General features: G+C 44.6%; 1 protein-coding gene across 1 annotated transcript in view; it reads right to left on the bottom strand.

Annotated features, from left to right (window-relative positions):
* Positions 1 to 614: 614 nt before the first annotated feature.
* SLCO3A1 (solute carrier organic anion transporter family member 3A1) overlaps positions 615 to 17,271 on the bottom strand; it is a 135,242-nt gene continuing 118,585 nt past the window's right edge. The window contains exons 8-10 of the mRNA XM_064389746.1: positions 16,928 to 17,103; positions 13,995 to 14,059; positions 615 to 9,590 (exon numbers count right to left, since the gene is read on the bottom strand). Coding sequence (XP_064245816.1) covers positions 9,211 to 9,590; positions 13,995 to 14,059; positions 16,928 to 17,103 — 621 coding nt within the window. The 3' untranslated portion in view covers positions 615 to 9,210. The remainder of the gene's footprint in view (positions 9,591 to 13,994; positions 14,060 to 16,927; positions 17,104 to 17,271) is intronic.

The following is a 17,271-nucleotide window of genomic DNA, read 5'->3' as shown; positions in this document are numbered from 1 at the left end:
GCTGGAACAAGGGGAAGTGTGTGTCACTGAATCCTCAGGAATGTGTCACCCTCTGGGCCTGGTCCCACTGATGGAGATGGAGAAGCTTCTGCAGCTGCAGGGGCTCAGGGTGCATGGCAGGGCTCAGCCACTTCACTCAGCTGTTGCTATTTCAGCTAAAAGCTCTCTTTTTTTCCTCCTCCACAGCTGAACTGACACAAAGAGTGTGAGACATATTCATCACTGCTGACACATCCAGCATTTTCCTGCTCAAATAATGTTTCCTCTGAGCTCCTCCTCATTTTAGTGTCTTCCAGGTGTTCAAGTTCCCCTGTTATGCAAGAATTTAGGATGCCCTTGTTCTCTCTTTCCTTTCTCCATTTATTAAACTTCATTTTGCCCTTCCCCAAAACCTGCTTTACCTTTTCTGCCACAACCCCTGCTTCACTGCACCTCCCCTCTGAAGGCACTGCACATGCACAGAACACATTCATCCCCACTGTCATTTCTAGCAAACCTCCAACCTGAACCCTCAACCCTGCTTTTACTGAGACTGAGAACCTTCTGGAACACCCAGAGCACCAGCCCAGCCAGCCAGCCTGGGAGAACCAAAGAGATCATCCAGTGAGACAGGACAAGAATGAAAATAGTGTTTTTAATATCATTTACAGCAAACTTACAGTATGTATTTCACATCACATATTTCTAAACTGCTCATCTGGAAAATATAAGCTGCAAAAATACAGAACACAGTACTCAAAATATATCGAGCATGTGGCTTCTCTTCTTTTTTTAAAGTCAATTGTACAGTGAAACATTTCCTTTTCCAAACCAGGTTTTGGTTTATTTTGGAAGTGCTGCTAAACATTTGAAAAATTACCAGCAGTCAAATTACCAGCACAGTTCAGAGACCTTTCTGAGGACCACTTTCCCTTGGGCACTGCAGGAAGAGAGTGACCCCCAGCCTGAGAAGGGGCAGTGGCACGTGGGCTCATCCAGGTCCTACAGACTATTTGTGGAGATGTTCTGGGCAGGAAGGACCTTCTCCACAACCCACAAATGCTGCTCTGCCCAGGTGACTGTGAAGGACAGCAATGGTTAGAGGGACAAACACCATGGACTGGTCTGGTACAAGGCAGGCAAATGCTCCTCCAGTGCTGTGGACCCTGCACAGAGCTCTGCAGGTGAGTTTCAAGCACAGGTGTGACAAACTGCATGGGGTGGTCTTGTTCTCCAACAAGACAATCAGCATGGAAGCACCCTCCATGCACTGATGGAAGATTGCACCCAGCTGCAAACACTCGTCAGAGAAATCCTGAGCTTCTGAAGCCCAGAGAAACTCCCACCAACAACCCAGCTGAGAGCTGCATCAGGATTTGGAGGGCACATGGCAGGCCTGCCTTGTGAAAATGTATTACTTTCTTTATTTACACTATGGAGAAAGAGAATGATGGATAAGGGAGTGAGTTAAGGAACAAAGTAGGTTCCTAATATTCTTACTAGCCAAAACCCCAAGCCCCTCAATCTCTGTCAGAGACACAGAGGAGCCAGCTGGTCAAGAACTTCTTTCCCAATATGCTTTGAATTTTAAGCTCTTGAGTTTGCTCATCTGTAGCTGCCACTAAGGGCTGTCAGGGGTGGGGAATAACCAGGTTACACAGGCAGGGCATGTGCTGCTGGCCAACCTCTGCAGCAGGGAAACAAAGACAGAGAGATCAGCCACTGGAGCCTGGCTGTTTCTCCAGCATGAATGAGGCATGGCCAAGGACTGGCTGGGCAGTCTCTTCTGCTCAGGAACCACAGCAAGAGCTGCTCCCCTCCTGCCTGTGCAAACTGCCCCCACTCCCTCCCCTCTGGTTTCACATGGTGCTCGTGTCTCACCTGCACAGGGCAAAAGGAATTCCAGAACAGCCTTACTGCAAACACGCCCCATATAATGCCATTTGTGCATTGTTAGCTCCCACGACTCCAAATGTCCCCGTGCCTGGAATGTGATGTAAGTACATACAGCAGGGAAAAAACCACTTCTGCAGACTGCATTTGACTTGTATCAAAATCCTAACGAACACCACATTTATTGTACTTTATTTACACGGTAGTCACGTATAATATAATACAATACAGCGTTCCATTTGCAGTGGTAGGCACTATGGGTTTTAAAATGTCACAGCTCTTCCTCTGCTCCATCCCACCCCTCCTCCCTATGGATGTGAGCTCCCTGTTGTGCGGTCCCAGCGCTGCTCCAGTTTCCCCCTGAACCTGCTCTGGGATGGCTCTTCCCCAAAATCAGGTTGAGGGAAGCTGCTTTCATGTGCTAACGTGGAGACTCCAAAACTTTGGTGGTCACAGACCACCGGCAGACCTCAGCACTTGTCAGGGGCAGTCATGTGCAGCCTCCCCACCATGCTTTGCACCAAAACACCGTGAAGGCAACGTGGGGCTGCAGCTGAGCTACAGACCCCTAGCACAGGGAATAGGCCACCCATGGTGATCACAGAGCACCGTTTGGTCCTGCTGCAGGAAGAGTTTAGGAAAGCAGCTGTGAGTCTCCAAGAGGGATCATCCTCCTCCTCTGATCGGGCAGGAAGTGTCACGGGTGAAGAGCAGGGGTCATTTCTTCCTTTCAAGTTCACAGTTAAGAGTTGTGAGGCACCAAAAACACAGCACTGTTTGCACTGAGGGGTAAATGCACTGCTGTTTGTGCGATGCCATACTGCAAGAGAAAATGGGTTTGGGGGGCTGAGATATCCGTGGCAGAGAAAGATGCCTTTTGCTGCCCCACCCATGGGCAATTCAATTGGGAAGAACTAAGATATGTTAGGCCATATGCAACTCTCTTGATGCCCCAGAGGTTTCTGCTTCTGATCCAAGAGCTGTGCAAACATTGCAAATAAAATTTACACCACCTGCTTCACCTCAATACCAATTCACTTTTGTCTGGGTTCATACCCTTCTGGTGTTTGCTCTCAGCAATTACTCAAATGAGTCCTTTAACCAGTAGGAATACTGGGAGAGGCTGAGAATTTCAAGCATCTGTGAGAGAATATTCCTGGGAAGTGGAGTGTGAGATGGAAGCCAGAGCTTTGGCTGTCCTGGAGCACGGTGTGTCCACAGACACTAAGCAAGGATCCTCTTACTCAATTCCTGATCACATACTTTTGAACTAAATATTTTTACTGATGAGAAAATTCCAGCTTAGGGAACTCAGGGAGCAGAAATAACCTCTGTGAGTTTTATGTCCATCCAGAACAAATCCCTGTGTATGAATTACAAGAAAGCTTTTCCAGCTTCTCCAGACCACAGATGATATGCAGAAACGACCTTGCAAATACACTGGAGGCATTTTCTTGGTTTTCTCAGCAATTTGCAAGGAAGAAATAAAAGAGAAAATTAATATGTGAAGTTGCTATAAATTATTTGTCGAGTTTTAGCTGACAAGTTTCTTATTGCTTCTTGCCATATGCAGGTACCAACTTTGTGCAGAACCAGTCCAGCACTACAAACTGTTCAGGGTATGACAAAGCTTCTCCTTCTTAGGGTTGGACACCTTGCTTAATCTGAATAAATGGGGCAAACGTCACAAACTCATCCCATTGCACAGACCCCATCCCCGGGGTCACTCCATTCATCAAACAAATAGAGACTGAAGCAAAGCTTTGACAAGCAAAACACCATAAACACTGGAAACATCCTGGAGCCCTACTCTGGCAGCCATCCACATGCATTGCTCTGTCCAGTCAGTTTCTCCTGAATTCCTTTTGGGACCAAGAGCCAAGCAGCCAAGGCAAGACTGAAGCTGAAAGAAAAGCAGTCCATGTTCACACTCTGCCCCAGGAAACACCAGTATTGCTGCTGGGCAGGCACAGCCTCCCTCTGCTCCCCTGAACTCAGGGAAGACAATGGCCACAGATTTCACTTGGCATCACTAGTTAATAAAGAAGTACCTCATGTCTGAGAACTGCTGAAAGGCCATTTTTCAGCAAAGCAATTGTATTAAGACTCAGATTGGCTAGAAATGTCAATGGAATGATAGAGAGCATCATTTGCAGCCTAGAAGTTATAGATTTAGGGGATATAAGCAGAACAAACTATAACATTTTGAACATATGTAAAACTGAGTGAGACCTGCTGGCTCCCATTTAAACGCCTCTCAGTAACTCTGGATACCTTGTATTGGCTTGGTAGAGCCAAGCTGTGCTTTGCCATTGGGGGAAGGAAGAACTGTGGCTAGAGAAAGGAAGCTGATGGTCAGTTTGGAAGAAAACACCCACAAAGCATGGGTCTGGTGGAGGAAGAGCTATCCAGGAGCACAGAAGGGTGGATAATCCTTTCAGAGCGGCTCAGTTACAATGTCCTTTCCTCCTTGGATCAGATAAGCATGGCTGAACCTGGCTCACACCAAAGGTCCCCATTTTAATAAACTGCTGCCTATATTCCCACCAATTCTGTCTTGGCTGCCAACAAAACAGGGGAGGCACAGCAGCAGTGTGGGATGCTGAGACAGGTGAAGCCAGATTTAGTAGGAAAAGCCAGAAGCCCTGTTGCAAACGAGAGCAGGTCAGTATTATTGCTTGTAATCAGGGGTGCTCTGCCCTGTGCACAGGAAACTTGTGAGCTTTGCACATATTAATCAGATCTACAGAGAGAACAACAACAAACCTGCTGCTGTCTGCAAACACAGTTCACATGAAATTAGGGGGATAGATGAGCCCAGCTGCATTTAAAGGCAGAGCAGGAGTAAGTCTGGAAACCCTTGTGAATAAAATAACAAAGCTGTTATCACATCAGTCCAGTGAAGCATTTGCATGTGTCTTTTATACTGACAACTCCCCACATCACCTGCTAAGAATAAAGCAAACATCACACCAAGAATGCCAAAGCCTGAAGAAAATACCAAGCCAAACACACCCAGCTGTGACAAACTCTCACATGGCAGCAACAGCTGTGGCTGGCTTGGGGGCTAAAGCTTCACAGTGCTGGTAGGCTTCAGGCTGTTGTGGGTTGGCTGTGGAGTGAAACTGCTGCTTGTAAAATGGAGTTGACTTTCTGTGTCCCAGTACGCCATTTATTGAGAAAAAATGTGAGTTTGACTGAAACACAAAGGTGAACCTTAAGCACATTGTCTCCACTGCAATGTGATGAATATAAAATCCTGATGGGGATAGGAGGGGGTTCAAATCACATTCATTCCCTTAATTTTTAATTTTTTTTTTTGCAAGGCAAAAGAAGTAAATGTATCTCAGCCATTTGGAAATACTCCAATCACTTTCCAAATGTCTGCAGACCATCAGTTCAATTTGGAAGCATTTTGAAGTGTAGCTAAGTCAGATAATGGAAGCTAATTCCTCTCTGCATCTTTCCCTTCTCACCTTCTGAGCAAGGTGAGACCCAACCACGATGAACAGCAGCAGCACCGAGGAGTTCAGTGCATCTCAGAGGGGAATGGCCCTGTTATTGAGCTGAATTGCCAAAAATGGAAGGTTTGTGATAATTCAAGTGATGGACTTTTCAGTCCCACTCTACATCCAAGATGTGTTGGGTAAAGTCAGAAAAATGGATGATTTCTATCTGTATTAAAAGAAGGTTCTGGAAATGCATCACCTTGTTAACAAGGATGCAAAGAAAAGGATTCCAGTGTCATCTGCACCAATTTTAGATTGGGGTCCCCTTTTGATTCCACTGGGGCTATTCCAAAGTGGGATCTGAGCAAGGGAAAGGAAACCCCAGCCTGAAGCCATACAAGGCAGCTGGTCAATCCCAGAGAGACTGCAGAATCTCAAGTAGTCTGTTTTTCCAAACATCCCATTCCTTAGCAGACAGCCACATGTGGAACACAGTGCTTGGAAACACCAAAAGAACATTTCTGCTGAGACTGAGGCCTCAACAAACCCCTGAATTTCAATGCCCTTGAATATGAAGAAACAATTTCCACCACTGGATCTGGACCACACAGCTCAGAGCATGGCCCTGTTTCTGTTCCTGGGAATGGGTGTTTTTCTAACTCCATCCTTGTTTTTTGAGTTCCCTGCATGGTTAAGGCAGTTGCAGGATGGAGGTGAAGTGCTGACAGGTGAGGCCCATAACGCAGTTTGGGAAGAGGGAGGATGTCTGACACTCTTCCTTTGTTATTCTGTAACAAAAATTGGGTTGCAGGCAAAAATGGCTTGTGGTTCTGAAATCAGAAAGAAACCAAAATGCCTGCTGGTGTGGATGTGAAGGGTTTGGTCTGTGTATTTTCTTTCAACTAAAGCTCTGTTCTCAAATCTGTACCAAAGCACTGACAGCAAAGCCCTTCACGATGCAGGCATCAGACCTAACCCTGGGGGGAAAAAAAAGAAAAGAGTGGGATGGGGGAAAAGATTTTCAAGAGTTCCATTATCAAAAGAAGTAAAGTAACAATCATGCAGGAATTTCAAGTTACAGCTTAGAAATAACATAAGTAACCCCATTCAGCTGCATCTCCCACACATACTAAGAGAACAGATCAAATGAAAAAAGCAAAGAAAAACACAAATGAAAATGTAATGTGCCCTGGAATCCTGTTTCTATAACTCCGGTCAAGGGAGACTTTTGACTGTAGCAACAAACCACAGCTCGTGAGCACTGGGAGTTTGTTTTACATCATACCAATCAGCATGCTATTCTCCTTCACCTTGGACTTTCAGAGGGGAAAATCATGAAATTGTGAAAGGGGTTATGAAATTTCAAGCAATCAGGCTTTTAGAAAGGTTCTATTGTGTGACATTTGTGTTTGAGTCTGAAAGTGTGTGTATAGTATAAAATTATGAGCTAACATTTGGAAAGACAGCAGTCTAAGTAATAAATCTGCAGAATGAAGAGAACTGTACAGAATGATTTCAAAGGCTTATACTTGACAATTATATATATTTTATGAGACAGTTATGCACCCTGTGCCTTTTTTGAATTCATTGTTTTATGGATGCAGTATCTCTATTTTAGCAGACAGGATATGCTAAACCAATATAATGGTCTAAAAAGCATCATTTACCACCCAACATAACAATGGCACTGCATAGCTTAATATTTTTTTTTTCCTTAAACTCCTTCATCAATTGAGCGATTCTTAACATGGCTGAAACCCAAGAATTAAATATCTGCAATTACAATATTTGTTGAGTATTTGGCACAATGGAGTTTATTTGATACACCCTTTTTTCCTGCCCTTATTGTTGCTGAACATGTAATTCTGTGCATAAGCTGCAAGCACACATATAAATTCAATCAAGTGGAAGCAGTTTGATACTCCACACCCATGTTACAAAGCCTGGATCAGAGCAAAGTCTGCTAAAAATGTGCTGAACATGAGTGACAAGTTATCAACCCTCTGTAATTGTGCCAGCTCTGGGGTGTCCATTGCAGCAATGGACAAGAACCTGGGGAAGATCAGCCCCTCTGCCACCTGCAAGGAAGTGACATCCAGCATTTGACTCAACACGCCAGGTTACTTACTCCTCTAAACATCCTCAATTCACAACATCTTCGAAATTCACACAAAAAAGGAACTTTTAATTATGATGCTAACCCTTAAAGCCCTTCTGACATTTAGTCCATCAGAAACAAGTCTGGTTCCTGGGAAAAAAACTCATCAAATTTTAACCAATTTGCATTGCTTCCCAGCAGGAATGTTTAGGAAAACAAAAATGTGCATACAAAATAAGCCTGACCCCCACGTTTCTTGTAATCAGATGAAAGTTTCCCTATGGTTTTTGCAGGTTTAGGTAAGGCTGCACTGCAGGAGCCAAGCCAAATCTGCTCCTGCATGGATGCTTTGTGGGGAGCTGAATGGAAGTTTGAGTTGTTCAATGCTGGCCAGTCCCTGCTCCCATAACCCAGCCTTCCAGAGGGACACTATTCCCACATGTACAAACAAAATGTGGCATCCAGGAGAGATTATTCTATCTTCCTCACATGTCTTCCACTGAAAGTCAGTGGAATTTCTCAGGTGAAAAATAAAACACCAACTGTGAGGGCTGAAAGATTAAGGTCAGTATTCCTCTCATCTTGTACACACACACACACGCACGCACACACACACACTTTAAAGAAAACATCCACCACACAATTTCTAGATTGCAAATTATATATATATATATATATCTTTAAAAACTGGAGAGAACATCAACAGCCTCTCCACATATATATGTATTCACTGAGTCACATAGAATATGAAAAAACTATATTATGTAAATCATCATATTATCTATAATTCTCCAACAGACAATTGTTTTTATAGAGACACAGTGCATTCATTCTCTTTTTTAAAAACATATTATGTGTCTTCATTGGCTTGGTAGCATATTAGAATGAAGGCGTATGGATAAAAAATGCAGAGGATTAAACAAACCCCTTGAGTCACATTAAGTTTGGGTGAATTAAACAGGATCCTTGCCCAAACTAGCATAAATAAATCCTCCTCATGGAAAAGTGTCAGCGATTTAAGGGTTAACATATACTCGAAAATAATTTCAAAAAACATCTTATTAGAGGACTACACAGATAAGTATTTGGAACTCATCCCCCTTTAAAAATGACAGCACGTTTGGCAAGTGTGAGCAAATGTCTTGAACTCTACTGGGTTTGAGATCTGAGCACGGTTATTCACAGACAGCCACAGAGCTGCAATCTGCGAATAAGCCTGGCCTGGAAGGACTTGGATACCCCTGACAGCATCAGGGAAGGTTTCCAGCAGCTTTCAAGGAATTTGTGGTGGACTCGTGGCTGGTGGCAGAGTGTGACTGGTGGAAGGACTCCAGCTCCGCTCCCTCTTCGCCATCGCGGACGCAGCAGGCTGGAGCAGCACCCAGCCTGGCCAGCCCTGCAGGGCTCCACACGCCCCATCTCAACTGGGAAAGAACCTATTGCTGTTATCACCTTGCTCTTATCACCTTGCTTTCTCTGCACCTCGTGCCAAACTCTCTGCTGAACCTCTGCAGGTGCCCTGCTTGGAAGCTCGTGCTGTCACAAGGGGCTGGTGCCCAGCCACAAGGGCTCCCTGCTTTCTCCACCACCCCACAGGATGTCACAAGTGATCCCATCAAAAGACTCTCTCTTCTCAAGAATCCTGGCTGGGTCTGACTTTGAGAAAAAGACAAAAGTTTCCTGTGTTGCCGTTGCTGTTTTGCAGTTGTTTCTTCTTTCATTCGTGCTCTCTCCTTGTTTTTATTAAAAAGGACCCTTGTATTATTAATATAGTTCACTCCTCCACAGTCACTATAAAACAGACTCCATATTTTCACACCACTCATGATCTTCAAGGTTATAGATAAATTTTGTCCTATGTGGTTGATTTTGGGGCACAGAGTCCCGCCCCAGATTGTCTAGGGTGAGAGTAGAGGCAAAAAACTCACTAGTGCTGAGACCACCTTCGTGGTTCTTGATGTATCTTTTATAGTTTTTCCTCAAGCACTGCCAGGTGGTGGTGTACAGGATGAATGCAAAGGACTTGAGGGCGATAGCAATGCTGACATACAGGTATCTGTAGACCACGTTGTCATACAGTGCACAGGCTCCTTGCTCTCCACAGAATGTGCTCCAGAACAGACACGTGGAGTCAATCCCGGCCCCGAAGATCAGCGGAGGTGGGATAAAACCTGCCAAAATAAGAGAGACAAGTCACGCTTCTATGATCCCTGTGATAAAGAGAGAGGACGTGACTGCAGTGAGTTGAAAAAGGGTACTTTATCAAGGCTAATAGTCCCAGCTGCAGCCTGTGATTCTAATTTTTGAAGTTCTAAATCAACCTGAATGAAGTTTGTGGATGAGCTTTTAGCTTGGACTTAACGTCTGTGGAAGCGACGTGATATCCTGCTGATATCAACATGCAGCAAGAATCTTATTCAAGTCTGAGTGGCTTTTATTAAGCTTCTTGTTTGCCTAATGAGACTAAGTGGAGGGGTAAATGAAAGAGGAGGAGGACAGCCTTGCAGCTCATTCTCTAGAAACTGGCAATTCTGCACTTAGAGTGTTGCTCTGAAGGATCTCATAGCATTCCACTTCAGCACCTAAAATCAGTCTTGGCACTGAGATTCAGTTTTGGCCTGTACCCTGATAGCAAAACATAGCAAAAGGTTTTCTCTGGATCTAAGGAGAAGAAACAATAGCCCCTAATAGATGTCAAAGATGCCATCAGAAGAGAAGGGAAAATTTCAGAGTGCCATTAAATGAAATATCACAGCAGGATTCTCCCACAGCCACTGCAGCTAACTACCAATGAGTGTTTCTCAATCATAGTTTGCAGAAGAGCTGCAATCTTCAAGCAAAGTAATCACTCCAATCTCATTTAACTAATAAAAGAAATGTTTTTCTTGTCTACTTTCCCTCATCCTGCAGGGACCCTGCAGCAACCCCCCCATTTCCCATTAGCCTGACATTGATTAGGACATCCACGCTCCAGCTCCGCGCTCCCCAGCCTGGGTGCGCAGCACTGGGATGAAAATGTGAACATTCTACATAATGTAACCATTTCTCTTCCTTCTGCTGTACCTATGGGCAGAGGCCAGAAGCAGATAACCCTGAAGAAAGCCCTGATTGATAAAGCCACTGCTGTGGGTTAAGACAGTGAGCAAAGGAGAGCATTGCATGTGCTGAAATCCAACAGCAGGCAGGCACAACACCCCCCTGACAATATCAATGCATCCGTAGGTGCTGTGATGCCTGAGACTCTATAAATACCTGTGACAGCAGACACAAGGACTGCAGTTTTTAGACAGGAAAGTGTTTAATCTTGGATCCAGTTTCATCATTAACCTGGATTTCCAGGCTTAAAAAAGATACCTTCCTTCAGCTTGTCACGAGCAAAGTAGTGACATTCATGACATGTATCCTAAGACTACAAATAAATTGGTTGTCTTCACTGTTCTCTGTGGTAACTGAGATCTCTTTATTTTATTTTCTTGATGACTGGAGCTCTGCAGATTTTGTTTGATCTTCCTTATATGTTGGTAAATGCAGGAATTAAGAAAGGTTATATGGGCTTTTGGTACTCATTTGAACCAGTCATTAATAGCACAAATGTAGTAAATAAAACCAGATGATAAAAAAAGCAAGACAATCTGTTTGTTAGAAATACTCGTTCCAGTCATCATATCTAAAAACCTATGTTCTGCAAAAAAAATATCAGCACCAGCTCTTTGTTCATCATTTCAATGACTAGAAAATCCAGGCTGGGCTGGTTCTGCTTCTAAGTTAAAAGACACTTTTTTAGTTGAAACCTGTGAACAACCACACACTCAACCTGGATTTTAAAAATTCAGATGGGCTCCTGCCACAGAGAAGAGGCTGTGCTGCTGACTGCAGTTTGTGTGCCCAGTGCTGCTGGATGGCACCTCAGGGGTAATATCCAGATCTGGCAGTGACTGAGGAGCCACAGTCTTTCTGTAATAAGAGAAAACACATTTGGATCATGATCTTGAGGTGTGAGTCCCTACTTGTCAACATGCTGAGAGATGTTGACACAGAGCTTTGGAGATGTGCAGCTGAACTTCAGGGAGAGCTGCCATCCCCACCTGCTGGCTTCAGCCTGGTGTCCACGACAATTTGGCCTGGAAAGTGCTCCTCATAAGACTTGAGGAAGGACCTGTTTCCCTTGAACTCCAAAGCTACTCCCATGTGAATGCAGTCATGTGGAAAAACCTTCAGCAACCAGTGAGGATTTCAGGTTGTTTTTAGCAGAGGATGAGACTCCCAGGAGCAAGTTGGTGCTCAGAACCCCTGAGACAAGGGAGCTGAGCAGTTGCACTGCACCCAGAAACTCCTCCTGAGAGTGAAACACTCTGGGGTTTTGTCATATTAGAATAAAAGGCAAACAACATCAGCTTGGAGAAAAAAAAAAATCTAAGGAAGTGCCCTGGTAAGCAGAGGCTCTTCCAGGATGCATGGTGAACACCACCCAGAAAGGATGCATCCAGGATCTTAAAGGTCTGAAATTCTTTGCCATTCCAGACAATTCCATTCTGAACCTTTGGCTCCAATGGCACTGCTTTATGCTCTTCTCTTGCAAACTGCAGTAATGCTTTTACATGAAGACACTGTTAGGCTGCCCTCTCACAGCAGAATTCCTATGAAATGAGGTAATATATCCAGGAGGATACTGGGAGAATTCAGTCATGTTTCATGTTATTGCAGTGAATATTAAAGAGAGTCAATCATGTTCTACCTCTTACTGCAAAGTGTTGCAAAAATTTCTGCTCTATATATATATATATATGTATTTCATAGCAGAAACTGTAGGGCTGCATAAAAAAAGGTGCCTCTGTCTTACTGAAATCTATTAGCTACGATTGCACCTTCGGGTCTCATACCTCTTGCATTTAATTCTCTCCTTTGGTGTAAGAAGCAGCTATTATCGCTGTCTTCTTAAGTCAAAGCTTAAAGGTGAACTGAAAAGCTTTTAAAATAAATCAGTAAAGCTATTCTCAAACCTCAGGTTGATAGAGGCACAATTTGGATACCCTTGCTCATATGGAAAAGTATCTTTCTCTTAATTTTCTGTGCGTTCCAGCTACATTGCTGATATGCTTCAGGATGTATTGTCTTATTTCATGGGAATCCCTTAGTGACAGAGCAACATATAAAGATTTGAATTTAAATTCTCACTATGGCTTCTTTACTGGAATGAGAAAAAGAAATCTGTTCAACTTAAGCATACATGTCTGAGCCTGATTTTAGAGGAATTCAGGATGTTGCTATCTCAGGAGGCTTCTCTCTTTTGAAAGGGAAAAAGAAAAGCTAAAAATCCCTCCCCTGAAATATTTTTCCTTTGGAAACAACAGCCCACAGCCATCCTCCTTCCACACTTGCCTGCTGAGACTCCACATTCAGCCAGTCACAGCTGAAGTCAGGCCAAAACCCACGAGCAGCACCAGCAGCTAAAGAAAATGCTGTGTTTGCAAGGCTTGAACCAGAGCTGACCTGGGCCATCCCAGAAATTTCCCTTTGAGCTATCTGAGCTCTGGGTAAGTTAACTTGATGGAGCTTTTTGTATTACTGCAGTTTACCAAAACCAATGGACATCTAATTGGCTTTATTGTAAACTGGTCTGGGAGCACAATTTCCTGTTCAGCTTATGGGGAATAAGGTATTAAAAATAAGTTTAAAAATGAAGTCACTTTTTCAAAGCGATGTCTGGTACTGCTGGAATTTCAGTCCTGTACTTCCCAGTGTCTTGCTGTAGCCTAAGAGATGGCACTTTAGTCTCCAGCTCATTCCTTTGAGACCAAAGGAGCCATGCAGGGAAGGTGCTCTCTGTGCCCTGCTAAAAAAAGTAAGTTCCACTCCCACAACATGCAGAAGCCCTGGGCATGAGATGGTCCCACACAATGATGGATCAGAGGATTGTGCCCTGAACCACTGAGGCTAATGAACTGAAATAGAAGAGGTTTAAAATAGGAGCTACCTCTTCCAGAGGGGAAAAAAACCAGCTAGAAACAAGGAGCAGCTTGGTATGTTCCCTTTAATTCATTCATGAGGAGAACATACTGGTCCAGAGGAAGAGCCATAAGCATTTTAATGGAATATTAACCCACAGGAGGAAACAAGGACTCAGCCTGTCTCATTTTCCTGGTTTCATTTCTGAGACACCCAAAGGAAGGGGCAAACTCACCATGTAACACAGGTCCTGTCCCTCAAAGGAGGGTGAAAATCCATATCCCTCTACTTCAGCAATATGCAGTACAGCAGTAATTCTGCAAGCTGCTGACACGTTATTAACAGCCACACAAGAAAAACTGGTTGTGTGGAACCATAGGAGAAACAGCCATTTCTCATGGAACACTGCATTTTCTTCCATTAGCACAACACAAATGGCAGGAAAACTGCCTTCAGAAACCTTGATGTGACATCCCTCATGGAGAGGGCTTGAACCCCAGTGTGTCAGACCCCTCTCACGACAATGACAGCACCACAAGGAGTAGAAATCAACTTCTGCTTGTTAAAAACTGCGTGTTCCAAGAGGGAACAAAGGCTGGGAGAGAAGGACACAAAACCTTTGTACCTACCTAGCAACCGGAGCAGCAGGAAAAGCACCCCCAGAGCGTAAGACTTGAGTTCAGGGCTCACGGTTCTGCAGGGAGGAGGGAGAGAGAGAAATCAATTCCTGTTGTTCTGCTTTGATTAACACACCCCGTGGCCATTCTGTGCTGTCAGCCAGGATGCCACCAGCACCTCTTCAAAAAGTCATTAATGGGGCTTTTCTTCTGCCTTCTCCTGAAGTGCCTACAGCCCCAAAAGTAATTGCATTGGTGATAGGTTCAGGAATTAGCCAAGTCATTAATAACAACAGCTAATGTTGACATCGGATGTTTATAAGCTCCCCATCAAGTTTTCAAGGCTCCAGATGTTGAGAACTGTATTGAGGGAAAACTTTTGGTTCTGAAACTCCCCAGACTACTGAGGAGAGTAGGGAGGGAGAATGGTGGACCAAAGGTTCAGTCAGCCTGGTGATTCAGTGAGGAAGTGCTCAACACTATTTTTCATGCACGTGACTTCAGCATGCCACTTTTTTTATCTTGGGAGGACAGTGTTTGCAGCGCCTTCTGCTATGAACACAGCCACTACTGCATTAAGAGTTATCCCTCAAAGGTGCTTTAAAAAAACACTCATGGCAGGGGTGGTTCTCTGTATAAATACACTGGAGGGGCTTCAGTTGAAACTGATAAAAGAGAACCAGTTTTTAAGATGGCTTTTAAGTTAAGAGAAGATCCTTCTGATCACTTGCCCTCTTCTCACACATTCATGGGCCATGTAATACCACACCAAGACTTCTGTATAAAGCCAGTGACCTTGGGATTAATTTCAGCAGTTTTCCAGGCAGACCCTCACACTTTATATATAAAGCCTTCATGCCAGGAATTATATGACCTTGGAAAAATGTTCCAATGCTTAATGGGTTGGCTCAAATAGGATTCTACAGTTGGGTGAGAAATGAAGGAAACAGAGCATTAGAAGTTTTTTAATGAAAAAATAGATTATCACATGGAATATTCACAGTGGGCTTAAGACCAAATACAGAATCAATCCCCATACCTTAGGCTGGAGTAAAAATTGCCACTTGGAGACATCTCCTTTTCTCACTGACTACAGCAGTGACCAAATGACTGGCTGAGACAGGACATTTCATTTGTAGACACTGAGTCAATTTTAAATAACTATGGGAGCTGCCAGTGTCACTTGCCACTGCTCTGGACACCAAGGACACATTCACATGCCACAACTTTCTTTAAGCAATGGAAGATGGCAGATGCAAGAGAGCACGAGCAGTATCTGGCTCAGAGCTCTCCACTGTACATTTGGTAGCTATCAGTGATTCTGAGTGAAGTTACAAATCTGGATGTGTGAATTGTTTATTTCCTACAGCTCTGAACTGAGTATGTTTCATCTTCCCTTTGCTTTTCTTATTCCCTGGTATTCTTCTTCCTGGCTTATCTCATTTGAAGGCAACACTATGATGTCTCCATGCCATATCCTAAAGGTGCTGGCAGCTTCCTTGAACAAAGAACTCTTCAAACTTCAAATTGCTTTTGTCATAATATTTATCATGAGGAAATTTGATTTCCCTTTAGCTACCAGAGATGCAAAGAGAGAAATGAACTAGTAGGTGGAATATCTCATTTTGTATCCTGCAGGGAGACATGCCCTCACAGAGCTGTTCTGTCCAAAATCCACTCAAGAGTGTGTTTCTAATACAGACCTTATTGATTGAATTTTATTGGAATTTTCCAGGCAGCAGAATGGATCTGCTATTTATGCCTCTGGTTATTAGTCTCAGTAAGTGACAGCTTGGACAGCTAAGTAATTTTGGATAAATGTGGGCTTAGATATATATGTATATCATAAGGTGAAGTGTTCCATATGTCTGGAAATAACACAAGGTCAGTTATTTGAATAAGCTACTTTTGCCCACCTATTCACATTGGTTTAACTCAGACATGTCCTTCAGACTTCCAAGCTCCTTATGTTCTTGGACTTGGTCCAGGGTGAGAGAAGTTAAACTCCAGTCAGGGAGGTATTCACCAAAGCTAGCTTTCAATTTTTCCGTGGTTTCTGTGTTCTCCAGACTATCTCAAAATGTGAGCCTAAGCCCCTCTCTAAGCCATTACGTGCTGAGAACATGGGGTGGCAATTCTGCCCCTCTCCCAGTGCAGCTGCAACTTCCTTACTACCTGGATTGGAAACTGCACATCTGTATTTCCATGTTAATCCCAGAAGAACAACCCCTGCCACCATTCTCTGCAACATCCCTGCAGGAATCTTGTCTATTTGGGTGTCCAGTTCCCCCTCACTGCCTCCACCAAAGGAGAGCTCCAGCAGCTCCTGTTTTCTCTCCAGCAGCTCCATACTGCAGGCCCTGAACTGGAGCCATGCCTGGCTAAACCAGCCACTAACAAGTGAAAAAAAGTGGTTTAGAGAGAAAATTGCTTGAACGGAGGTTCAGTTCCAAGTCATGGGCCTGGGGACAGCGAGTCTGGTGTAAAAGGCTGAGGCCAGGAGCTGTGTGGGACCCTCAACTCCCCCCTGTGCCCTAGGGTCCCTCCAGCCCTGATCCCATGCCAAGAGCAGCCCCACCTGATGAGGATGGTGACTGGTGGTCCTGCTTGGTGAGAATGATGACTGATAGCCCACCTGATAGGAGTGGTGACAGAGGCCCCACCTGATGAGGAGTGTGACCAAAGCTGTACCTGATGAGGATAATGACCAAAGCCCCACCTGATGAGGAGGGTGACAGAAGCCCCACATGATGAGGATGGTGACCAGGGCTTCACCTGATGAGGATGGTGATGGATAGCCCATCTTGATGAGAATGATGACTGAAATCCCACCCGATGAGGATGGTGACAAGAGGCCCCACCTGACGAGGAGGGTGACCAAAGCCCCACCTGAGGAGGATAATGACCAAAGCCCCACCTGAGAAGGACAGTGACCGCAGCTGTACCTGATGAGGATGATGACGGACGGTGTCTGCGCCATGGCCCCGATCATGCTGCAGACACACATCACACACAGGAATGTCAGGAAGGCCTCTTCGCACCCAGGGCTGGGGCATTTGCCAGGAACGACGGTGGCGTTTTCGGGAGGGACCGAGGAGAGGCACGAACAGCCACTGAGGTTCTGCAGAGGAGCACAAGGAGTCAGGAGAAGGGAGAGCTCTGATCCCCACCGCTGCCCTCTGCAACAGGGCTTGTCAGCAGCAATGCCTAATCCTCTAATGGTCAATTAAGTAACTCCTAAGTGCTTGTTGGAGGGGGGTTTGGGAAGAATTTCAGGAGTGTCAGAGCT

The sequence above is a fragment of the Passer domesticus genome, chromosome 14, assembly GCF_036417665.1.
Source record: "Passer domesticus isolate bPasDom1 chromosome 14, bPasDom1.hap1, whole genome shotgun sequence".
Taxonomy (NCBI): Eukaryota; Metazoa; Chordata; class Aves; order Passeriformes; family Passeridae; genus Passer; species Passer domesticus.
Note: the sequence above shows the minus strand (reverse complement) of the source record. Positions and strands in the feature narration are given on the sequence as shown.